Genomic DNA, 12,474 nt, shown 5'->3' on the forward strand with positions numbered 1-12,474 from the left:
ACTTTAAAAGAAAAAACTCACATAGACAAATACCTGATGGCTGTGTATTTTCTGGTTTTTGGCTTCTTTCCATTAAAGAAGACCACAGAGAGACCTCCCAATAGATTGAATGTTCCAATTGGTTGAAATGTCATTCCACTTAAAATAACCCTTTATTACCAAAAAGTACTCTTCATCAGAGACTGTATAATCTCATAGCCAAGGAGACTTCGTAACTCCCTTCAGGAAACTGAGGCCCAGAAAGGAGCCTTGCTCAAGGTCACATATTAGTTTAATGATGGACCTAGCAGCCAAATTCTCATTTCTTTGTTTTCAATCCTGAGCTTCCTACCTCTCCAGTCTTATACTCCATGCCTTTTCCCACAAGGTAAAACTTACAGGGGACTCTGGGTAGGTTAGCTACTAGACATAAAAGTAAAAGAAATAAATAAAAGAAGTGTAGGTCACAACACCTTTGAGTGTAATGAGATTCTCTCATTTCCAACGTTACTTCTCTGGAATCTTGTCTGGAATAGGACTTAGTCTTCCCCAATGCTAGACACAGTCACTGCCATCCTGTGCCCCTTGGTTTCTTCATAGCACTCTTAAGGAAACCAAGACACAGAGAGATGATGTCTCCCATGCTCCCACCTCTTGGTTAGTCTGGAGAGCAGATGCGATGCCCTACGTTCACACAGTGGAAGCCTGGGACGCCTCCTGGTGAGCAGTTTGATGATCTAACTGGCTATTAAAAAAATAACCACCACAACTAACTTGGCTAATATACCACTTAGAATGCCTTGGGTCACTCATGGGGGAAAAGAAAATCACCTTCAAACAATCTGGGATGAATTACAGAACAGGAAATCCAGAGTTAGGACCAGTTTCAGGGTTTGTTGATTTAGCAACTCTGTGGTCAAATCAAGGACCCAGGTTCTGTCTCTGTCTCTTGCTGTGTTTTGTAGCATGTTGCCTTTGCCCTGAGGCTGCTACCCTCTCAGGGTCCCCAGAGGACGGCAGCACTTCCAGGCCTCACACCCACATCCAGAAGCAGTGACTTAAGGAGTCACTTTCTTAAGAACAAGGGGATCTTTCTCAGAAGCTCCTGAGCAAATCTCCCTTCACAATACTGGGTGTAACTTGGTCAGGAGCCCACTTTGAAACCAACTACAGCCAGCAGGATGGCCCAGATCATTTGTGCTTTACCCTTGGAACTGGGGATGAAACCACCCTCGCTTCAGTCATCTGAGTAGTGTGGGTGAGTACGGAGGAGGGAGGTGGTGGACTCCTGACCCAGTGAGAGCTCTGCCTGTGGAAGATGGGAGTTGGGATGCTGGGGTGACCACAAGCTGCATCTGCTGCACCTGCCCTGAGCCCCTCCCATCAGGCTACCCCTCCCATCAGGATCCACCCCTGGGTCTGCTGTTTCATCTATTCCAAGGTAATGAAGTGCTGTTATGACTGAGTCTAGAGGACACAAGAGACAGCTGAGAACTTTGTACCCTTTAGCAATGTGAATGCTCACAGAAGTCTTCATCAGACGTCACACTGGCTTCAGGCAAAGCTTACTAAAGACTCTGGGAACCTGAACCCAGAGTCAGTGATGTGGTGTTGAGAGTAGGGATTTCAGCCCAGGAATGCTGACAGGGCTACACAAGCCACTGAGAGCCAACAGAGAGCTCTGGGCACAAGAAGAACGATATTTTAAGGAATTATTTAAATTATACCTGGACTGTCACTGTTGATCTGCCTCTATGGATGACAATGCAGATGGGAAATATGAAACACTGAAAGGGCATCAGTATAATTTTTTACCTAGCCCAAGTATTATGAAAGAATTTTTATTTAGCCTTGCAAAAAAAAATGGTTCTAGGATGGCTGGTTCACAAACTGTGCTTTTCCTTTTCTTCTTACTCCTTTCCATTTGCTTTTGATTTTTTTGTTTTGTTTTGTTTGAGAGGGAGTCTTGCTCTGTTGCTGTCACTCAGGCTGGAGTGCAGTGGTGTGATCTCGGCTCACTGCAACCTCCACCTCCCAGGTTCAAGCAATTCTCCTGCCTCAGCCTCCAAAGTAGCTGGGGTTACAGTCGGATCACTTGAAGTCAGGAGTTCAAGATCAGCCTGGCCAACATGGTGAAATCCCATCTCTACTAAAATACAAAAATTATTCAGGCGTGCTTTTGGTTTTTAAAAAGAGTAAACATTTCCCTTTATAATGGGAAAATAAATTAACCTTTAAGTGGAAAAAAGGTACTTCATACTTGTCATCTAAAACAGCATAGGAAATCCCCACCTCAAATAAGAAGTTAGGTGACGACTTTTGTAATATGTGAAAATAAACCAACTTTATTTGAATCAGTCAATACCAATCAAGACTGGAACACAAATTTGTAATTGGTTCAGATTCATGAGGAAAACACTCAGCTCTATCTTCATTAAAAGGCATTTTACATTTATTCAGGCTTGAAAGCAAGTCCTGTTATTTCATCACCACAGTTCAAGGTCTCGAGAAAATCAAGTAACTATCATTTGGAGTGTCTTTGTAAAATGAAATACTTGCTCTTTTACAAAAGCTAAGCATCTTTTGTTAAGCTAGTTAACTCCCCACCTTATAAAATGGAACAACGAGGTGGTCAGGAAAGTAAGACAAATTCAAACATCAGTTGGATATTTTATATTTTAAATATATGTATAGTCAATATTGTGAAATCTCTAACTCTACATAAAATACTTTAGATGACTGGATCCTTAAAAGTACATTTTACCAAAAACAGATTGCCTCTATAGAAACACAGAATAACCCAAACCTTATATTGAGGCAATGTATTTTATTTATTTTTGGTTGCAAGAGAGGAACTGGATCTATTTCTTTAAATAACGTTAAATGAAATTATGTACACATTGGATCATACATAATTATGAATCGAAAGTATCCTGACACTAAGCTGGGAGACACATACTGACAAAGGAGAAGAATGTGTGTTCACGAGGAGGGCACATGTTGCTTGCTTTGAATGATAAAGAGAAATGGATAGAAGACAATGAGGCTGTGTGCAGCAGGTCCTGTTCACTTAAGTTCTCGTAACATCAGAATCAGGGTGCTTCACATGCACACGTCTTTCTCTGATGCTTGTTTAAAGATTCTCGTTAACGTCATTTAAAAAAATAAGAAAGTGATCCCTTGGGAATCATTGTACTTAGTTTTAACCATGAGTTAACATTTCCTCTTTCCAAGAAGGATGACACCAGCATCTTGATTCACTGTGTAGTTGAGATGACCCCTGGCCAGTGGGAATTGAGGCGAGTCACAGAATTACTTACCAAATACCTACCTGCTGCTTCTAGATCAGTTTAATTTTAGACACAGTCTCTCACAGTGATGCTAAACTCTTTACAAGGTCAACCTGCACCTTCTTCCCTCTGCCTCCCTCTTAATTCTATTTGTCCAGGCCTTGCTGATTTCTGGGACTCTCATATGGTCAAGATCTATTTCAGGCATGACCCATCTTATGACAATTCAAGATGCTTGGTATTGTCTGTCTGTGGAGTGGCCATGGGGCACAGAACTGTGAAGAGCTTCTGTTGTTTCATTTGACAAGGGCCTGAAAAGGCAGCCCGGGAAACCTCGCTCTTGGTGTGGCCTTTTTCTGATAAGATCAAGACTTCGCTGGCCCCACCAGCACAAGAAGGCGATGCTGAGGACAGGCCCATTTCCCAAGCTAAAACTAGTTTGGGATCGTGTGGCCAAATAAGCTGATGGACTGTGTTTCCGACATTTCAGCTCATTTGCTTAGTGCTAGGTCACTCTACCTCTTGTTTAAAAGAATATAGCCATGCTCACATCTGTGACTGAATTTATCAAGCATTTGACTTTCTTTATCAGGAGCTGAAGAAACTGTGCTCTGGATCCATCATGATTTTACTTATGCAGCTTACTTTTTATAGTTGTTGAGATCTTACTCAATACCTTCTCTCTGGGCCAACCTCAGAAACAAGCAGTGCTGAATAGACGGTGAATTCAACTCAGTCATTCTGAGTTTGACTCTTGCTTCTCTCTTCGTCTCCCACTACCCTGCTTCCCCCACCCCCAATAGTGCTGTGCAAGTCAAAGGAGATAAATAAATACAGAATAAAATAAGATCTCCACACAAATACATCCCCCTTTCTGTGCCATCAAAATGCTTTCTGAGCGATTCGTATTCATTCAGGACCAATGACAAGGAAGCCTCCTACCCTATAGCTGTGTAGTGTGGGGTCTCCCAACTGCAGACCCTCCCATGCTCCCTGAGTTGTTCTTGGGCCACCTAAGGACCTCACCACACTGTTGCTGAGACATGATGTGCTGCACATATGATAAGAAGCCTAGACAGGCTGAAGCATCTGGAGAAAGATCTCTTTTGAAAAAAAAAAAAAAAAAAAAAAAGGAAGATAATGTTAATAGTATTGTTACTTTAATATACCATAATACATCTAGTCATAAGACACCATAACTCTTAGTCCAGAGTCACTTGCGTTATATGACAAACCAGTGCTGAATATGAAGATATTTCTGAATTAAGGACCCAGAAGTGCCTTCCTTCTGTAACTCCTCCCTCTCTTTTAAATGGCTATAATTGATCATATAACGTCTCCACTTCCTTGCCTTAATATGTTTATCTCTGTAAAACTAACTCAACCACAAGAAGGGACATCTAGAAACAGCAATATTGATTTGGTTTGGCCTGTTTGTTTTTAAGGACTTGCCAGTTGCTGAATTCTGAACATCCAATCCGAGTCCTTGGAATTCTGCAGCCTTCTCTGGGGTGGAGTCGCCTCACCGGACGCTTGGTTCTGTTTTCTCTGTGGCAATTGGCTATGATTCACAGATGTGTTTCCAGAACAGCCCAACTGTGGGTCTCAGGGAAGTAAACTGCCTCTTAGGTCATCTTGCCTGTGCTGTAAATTCGGGGAAGGATTTCTGAGTACAGCAGGATTTCACACTAATTAAAAGGCCTTCGGGATCATTCCAGCCCTCATTCCCCAGAAGGCCAGTTTGGGGCTTTTCCCTACAGTAAAAAAGGACTGTTTCCTCACCAGTTCTCCTTGTTAAACATCTCCAGGGCACAGTTTCCAGGGGGACCTGGAAAGGTTCCTTTAGAGGTGGAAATGAATCAACTCATTCTGTCTTTTCAAAGCTTTCTCAGGCTTATAAAGTGTCCTACTGAGAAAGTTCCTCTTCCTCAGTGGGCTCTAGGAGGCCTCCTGCTTCCTCTCCTCTGATTTGATCAATGGGTCACCTTTTTTCTTCAGAGATCCCTGGAGGCAGGTAGGTCCAGGGATTGCTTGGGTTAGAATTTGTTGATGTTTCTATGGAAAGGACCCGTGCTGTCCTGCCCTTGCTGAGAAATGAGCCAAGTCCAGGGGCTTTCCGGCACTTGGGAGGCTCACCCTTTCCCAGCGAACACCATAGAAGGGGGATTGTTGAAGGTAAGGGCCTGTGGCAAATGGATTTTCTCACTGGGCGTTCACTGGGAGAGGGAGTTGATGAGAGTATTTTTCTTAGTTTCCTCTGCGCAGGTCCCCAAGCTCGGGCTGGGTAAGCTTTTTAGGAGATGAAACTCAAGGAGAATGACAAAAGAGTGAAATATTAGCTTAAAAATTTTTCCTTTTTTTTCATCTGGCAGTTAAGTCTGATTGTAGGAAAATTAACCCAGATGGGTCTATATTTTTCTTCAAGTTCAAGCCACATGGTTTTCTAGTCAGAAAGGCTCATGGACTTTCTTCCTAAGGTGTTCCATGATCTGACCACCTCCTAAACGTGGCTCTTACCCATTACAGGCTACAGCCGAATCAGGCAGGAGCAACTGCTGGAGAGCACCCAGTCAACAGACCTGCATTCCAGAAGCAGCTTGGAGAAACCGGGAAGACATTTTTGGCCCGTTCTTGGGTTTTTACTGTACGGTTAGCAGTTACATGACGCCACCAGTCCAAGACTTAGATCATGAGAGAAGGCCGTTTTAAAAGTTTACCAGGGAACATCAAGAGTCATAAAGAACTCTTTTGTCTTCACCCATCCCTCCTCCTCCCACTCCCATCCACTTTCTCATAGCTCAAAAACCACTCATTGGTAAGCACAGTCAAACCCAGGCCTGTAATCAACACTGAAACAACTACTCCTAAGCAAGCAAACCCCATGGCTGGTAGACCCCGTGGGCCTTTTGGCATCAACACTGCTCCCCTCCCCTCCCATCCCAGTCACTGCAGTTTAGAATTGCATGCCAATTTCCTTTTCTGGCAGGGCCTGGACAGCATGGAAGCCAGGGACAGCACGGGCCAGGTGCGCAGCAGCAGCACAGCATTCCTGGCACTGCAACAAACTGAGACTGTGTCTCAAGTGACTTTCCAGTCTGGCCCTTAGTTCCCAATAACCGGAGTGTTAGAAGTAGTGAGACTGAAGCTGTGTTTACCAGACACCCAAATCCACAGCCAGCTCGGTCCTCCTCCATTCACTCTCTCTGTCTCTCCTAATGGGGTAATAGATCTCTTTCTAAGAAGGATGATGGCATTTGTCCTTGGCCTTGTAGGTATGGACGGAGAGGAGGGTAGAAAAGGAGCTGGTGTTGCATGTTTCTAAAGCATCTGAGAAGGTATTTTGATATTGGCAGAAGAAGCCAGTGGCAATCCCATATGTGGGCTCTCCAACACTGACTGACCCCAAACATGCTGAGCCCAGATCAGGCTGGCAGGCCAAGAGGTGGACTGTGTCTATCATTTCATTTCTGCTAGATTCCTATGTGAGGAGGCCAGGGATGGTGCGGACCTTCGTGAAAGAGAGCAAACTGGAGTTCCCATGATACCAGCAAGGATGAGGCTTGATTACAAAAAGTGTGCCTCAAGGCAGTGAGAAAGAGGAGTCTATGAAGCTGGAGTCTTAGGGGAGTGGTTGAGTCCTTCTGCAGTGGGGATGGGGCAAAATGGCTGTGCTCAGGATCGGCTGAGGCGTTTGGCGACGTCAGCGTAGGCCAATTCGATCTCACTGTCAGCTGCACAGGTGTTAGTGAACTCATCACGGGCGTAGGCGTTCTTGAGGTACCGCCACAGGCCTGTCATCTCAGCTGGGATATCATAGTTGCGGTATTTCTTGGCCACAATCTAAAACAGAGATGGCAGGACAGAGATGGTATGAAGCCATGAAACAAATCATTAGAAAGTGTTAGTGGCCGTCCCAGTGTGTGTGCACTGCAGGAAACCTCTGCGCATCACCACGGACCATCAGCAATATGTTTGAAATGCAAGGTGGCAGTGCTGTCTTCTTTTTATTTTGTTTTAATTTAATTTCTTAAGTAAATATAATTTGCCCTTTGACCTAGTGTTTCAAATTCTAGGATTTTTTTTCTCAGGAAATAATCATGGATGGATACAAAGATTTAGCTACACAATTATGATCCCAGAACTATTTTGAATAACAAAAATGGTGCACAGCACCAATGTCCAACAATATGTGAATACATACATTATCTTACACAAATAAAATGGCATAGTGGAGAGACATTAAAAATGATGCTGCTGAGAAAATCTAGTGATCTGGAAAACTCTTCAAGATAGACTATTACACTTAAAGTTCAAGTATAATGCATTTGGAGAAACATGTATGATGGCTAGATGTCTATATACCTATATATTACCAGTGGTTATGTCTGATTGATAGAATTACCAGCAAATTTTCTTTTTTTTTTTTTTTTTTTTTTTTAATTTACTTTGTTTTACTCAGGCGTCCTCATTTATAGAAGGGAAAAAAAAACCCATGAAAAGCAAATTAGATATTGGAATGTATATGTAGGTTTAGACTATGACATAAGAGTAAGCAAATACTGATTTCTGTTCTCGCCCTGGTTTGCCACACTCGGAGGGGACGTGGACTGGAGAGTTCTGGAGAAATGGTATTTGCTTTGAGAGAAACAGGAGCATAGTGATTAAAAGCACGGGCTCTGGATCCCAACTGACTGGATTTGCAATCATGGCTCCACTTAGCAGCTGTGTGACACTGGACAGGTTATGTAACCTCTCTGAGCTCCAATTTCTTTACCTCTAAAATGGATGTAATAATAAAACCTACTTTGGAGTAATAGATTACTTAATACACATTATATGCTTAGAGGAGTGTCTGGCACATACTAAATACTCAATAAACCTCAAGTATTATTATAATTCACTGTGACCTAGCTTGTACCCATTTGCATGCATTTTCTTAATGGGGGAAGCAGGATGGTTTCTTTAATGAGGTCTCTCTAGCTGTGGCAGCTTCATGGACCTGTGACCTGTGTGGTCTCACCTTGCACCCAGAAGAGCCCTGCTCTTGGTTTAATGCTCTGGGGTCAATATGTGGAAATTATTAATAATTTTTAAACAAGGCCCCCCTGTTTTCACTGTGCACTAGGACCTGCACATTAACTGGTCCTCCTCTAGCTCTTCCAGGCTAGGCTAGGGTAGAGGTAACAGGAGAGTAGTATCACTTCTGGCTCCCCTCCCTCCCTCTCTCCTTCTCTCCCTCCCTCCCTCCCTCCCTCCCTCCCTCCCTTCCTTCCTTCCTTCCTTCCTTCCTTCCTTCCTTCCTTCCTTCCTTCCTTCCTTCCTTCCTTCCTTCTTTCCTTCCTCCCTTCCTCCCTCCCTCCCTCCCTTTCTCTCTCTTTCTCTCTCTCTCCTTCTCTTCCTTCCTTCCCTGTTTTTTTTTTTAGGGGATACAAGGGGGTACATGTGCAGACTTGTTATTTGGGTATAATGAATGATGCTGAGGTTTGGGGTATGATTGATCCTGTCACCCAAGTAATGAGCATAGTTTTTCTACACTTGTCCCCTCCATCCCTCCCGCCAAGTAATCCCCAGTGTCTGTTGTCGCCATCTTTATGTCCATTTGTACCTATTGTTTATCTCTCACTTACAAGTGAGAACATGTAGTTTCATGTTTTCTGTTCTTGCATTAGTTTGCTTAGGATAATGGCTTCCAGTTGCATCCATGTTGCTGCATAGGACATAACTTTGTTTCTTTATATGGCTATGTAGTATTCCACCATGTATATGTACCACGTTTTGTTTATTCAGCCCACTGTTGATGGGCACCCAGGTTGATTTCAAGTCTTTGCTGTTGTGAAGAGTGCTGTGATAAACATATGAACGCATGTGGGGGTTTCTTTGGTAAAACAATTTATTTTCCTTTGGATATATAACCAGTAATGGGATTGCTGGGTCGAATGATAGTTCTGTTTTTAGTTCTTTGAGAAATCTCCAAACTGCTTTCCACAGTGACTGAACTAATTTACATTCCCACCAACAATGTATAAGTGTTCCCTTTTCTCCACAGACCAACCAACATCTCTTGCTTTTTGACTTTTTAACAATAACCATCCTGACTGGTGTGAGTGGGGTATCTCATTGTGCTTTTAATTTGCATTTCTCCAGTGATTGGTGATACTGAACTTTTAAAAAAATGTTTGTTGGCCACTTATTATGTCTTTTTTTGAGAAGTGTCTGTTCATGTCTTTTGCCCATTTTTTAATGGTATTATTTGGTTTTTGCTTATTCAATTGTTTAAATTCCTTATAGATTCTGGATATTAGACCTTTGTCAGATGCACAGTTTGCAAATATTTCCTCCCATTCTGTGGGTTAACTGTTAACTCTGTTCATAGTTTCTATGTGCAGAAGCTCTTTAGTATAATTAGGTTCTACTTGTTAATTTTTATTTTTGTTGCAATTGCTTTTGATAACTTCATCATAAATTACTTCCCAAAACTGATGTACAGAATGCTTCCTGGTTTTCTTCTAGGATTCTTGCTTAGGTAAATCTTTAATCCATATTAAGTTACTTTTTATATATGATGAAAAGTAGAGGTCCAGTTTCATTCTTCTGCATATGATTAGTCAGCTATTCCAAAACCATTGATTGAATAGGAAGTCCTTTCTCCATTGCTTATTTTTGTCAGTTTTGTTGAAGATGAGATGGCTATAGGTGTGTGGCTTTATTTCTGGGTTCTCTGTTCGGTTCCATTCATCTATGTGTCTGTTTTCGTACCAGTACCATGTTGTTTTGGTTACTGCAGCCTCATAGTGCAGTTTGAAGTCAGGTAATGTGACACCTCCAGCTTTGTTTTTTTTGTTTTTTTGTTTTTTTGTTTTTGCTTAGGGTTGCTTTGGCTATTCAGGCTCATTTTTGGTTCCACATGAATTTTTAGAATAGTTTTTTCTAGTTATGTGAAAAATGACATTGGTAGCTTGATAGGAACGGCATTGAATCTGCACATTGCTTTGGACAGTATGGCCATTTTACTAATATTAATTCTACCAATTTATGAGCATGGAATGTTTCTCCATTTGTTTGTGTCAGCTGTGATTTCCTTCAGTAGTGTTTTATAGCTCTCCTTGTAGAGATTTTTTTAACTCCCTGGTTAGATGTAGTCCTAGGTATTGTACTGTATTGTATTGTATTGTATTTTTGCAGCTATTTATAAATGGGCTTATGTTCTTGATTTGGCTCTCAACTTTAATGTTGTTGGCATACAGAAATGCTGCTGATTTTTGTACATTGACTTTTTTTTTTTTTTTTTTTTGAGGTGGAGTTTTGCTCTCATTGCCCAGGTTGGAGTACAATGGTGCGATCTTGGCTCACTGCAACCTCTGCCTCCTGGGTTCAAGTGATTCTCCTACCTCAGCCTCCCGAGTAGCTGGGATTACAGGCATGCACCACCATGCCCGGCTAATTTTGTATTTTTGGTAGAGACAGGGTTTCTCCATGTTGGTCAGGCTGGTCTTGAACTCCCAACCTCAGGTGATCCACCTGCCTCAGCCTCCCAAAGTGCTGGGATTACAGGCATGAGCCACTGTGCCCAGTCACATTGACTTTTTATACTGAGACTTTACTGAAGTTGTTTACCAGTTCCAGAAGCCTTCTGGTGAAGTCTTTAGGGTTTTTGAGGAATAGAATCATATCATCAGTAAAGAGAGATAATTTGACTTCTTTTCCTATTTGCATGTCTTTTATTTCTTTCTCTTGCCTGATTGCTCTGGCAAGGACTTCCGCTACTATGTTGAATAGGAGTGGTGAGAGTGGGCATCCTTGTCTTGTTCCAGTTTTCAAGGGGAATGATCCCAGTTTTTGCCCATTCAATAAGATGTTGGCTGCAGATGTGTCATAGATGAATGGCTCTTATTATTTTGGGGGTGTTCCTTTAATGCCTAATTTCTTGAAAGTTTTTGTCATGAAGGGATGTTGAATTTTATCAAAAGCTTTTTCTGTGTCTGTTGAGATGATCATATAGTTTTTGTCTTTAATTCTGTTTATGTGGTGAATAAAATTTATTGATTTGTGTATGTTGAACCAACCATGCATCCTAAGAAGAAACCTATTTGATCAATGCGAATTAACTATTTGATGTGCTGCTGGATTTGGTTTGCTAGTATTTTGTTGTGAATTTTTTGTGTCTATGTTCATCAGGGATATTGGCTTGAAGTTTTCTTTTTTCATTGTGTCTTTGTCAGGTTTTGGTATCAGGGTGGTGCTAGCTTCATAGAATGAGTTAGGAAGGAGTCCTTCCTCTTTGGTATTTTGGAATAGTTTAAGTATGACTGGTACTGGTTCTTCTTTGTATGTCAGGTAGAATTCAGCTGTGAATCCATCTAGTCTGGGGCTTTTATTGGTTGGTAGTTTTTTTAAAATTACTGATTTAATTTCATAACTCAATTAGTCTGTTCATGGTTTCAATTTCTTACAAACTCAATCTTGGAATACTGACTTTGTATACTTCACCTTTCCTGAAGTTGTTGATCAGTTCCAGGAGCCTTTTGGTGAAGTCTGTAGGGTTTTCAAGAAACAGAATCATATCATCAGTAAAGAGAGAATTTAACTCCTTCTTTTCCTACCTGTATGCCTTTTATTTCTTTCTCTTGTCCTGTAGATCTGGACTTCCATATGATGTTGAATAGGAGTGGTGAGTGGGCATCCTTGTCTTGTTCCAGTTTTTAAGGCAAATGAAAAGTGTATTTCTAGGAATTTATCCATTTCCTCCAGCTTTTCTACTTTGTGCGCATAGAGGTGTTCATAATAGTCTTTAAGGATCTTCTGTATTTCTGTGAGATCAGTTGTAATGTCTTCTTTGTCCTTTCTGATTGTGTTTATTTGGATTTTTCTCTTTTTTTGGTTAATCTAGCTAGTGGTTTATTGATCTTGTTTATCCTTTCAAAAACTCCACTTTTGGTTTCATTGATTCTTTGTAAGAATTTTGGGGTCTCAATTTCATTCAGTTCTGCTCTGATTTTAGTTATTTCTTTTATTCTACTAGCCTTGAGATTAGTTTGTTCTTGTTTTTCTAGTTCCTCTAGGTGTGATATTACATTGTTAATTTGAGATCTTTCTAACTTTTTGAGGTAGGCATTTAGTGCTATAAACTTTCCTTGTAATATTGCTTTTGCTGCATCCAGGAGATTTTGGTATGTTGTGTCTTTGTTTTCATTTATTTCAAAGAATG

General features: G+C 41.4%; 1 protein-coding gene across 4 annotated transcripts in view; it reads right to left on the bottom strand.

Moving 5' to 3' along the window:
* CLIC5 (chloride intracellular channel 5) overlaps positions 1-12,474 on the bottom strand; it is a 199,189-nt gene that overhangs the window by 15,679 nt on the left and 171,036 nt on the right. For 3 of the 4 annotated variants that reach the window (XM_038006139.2, XM_007972358.3, XM_073006042.1), the window contains exon 6: positions 2,297-7,109. The exons of the other annotated variant lie outside the window; for it this stretch is intronic. In XM_038006139.2, the coding sequence (XP_037862067.2) occupies positions 6,942-7,109 (168 nt within the window). In that variant the 3' untranslated portion in view covers positions 2,297-6,941. Of the gene's footprint in view, positions 1-2,296; positions 7,110-12,474 lie in introns of those variants that run through there. 4 annotated transcript variants of the gene reach the window in all.

This window comes from Chlorocebus sabaeus, chromosome 17 (assembly GCF_047675955.1).
Source record: "Chlorocebus sabaeus isolate Y175 chromosome 17, mChlSab1.0.hap1, whole genome shotgun sequence".
NCBI lineage: Eukaryota > Metazoa > Chordata > Mammalia > Primates > Cercopithecidae > Chlorocebus > Chlorocebus sabaeus.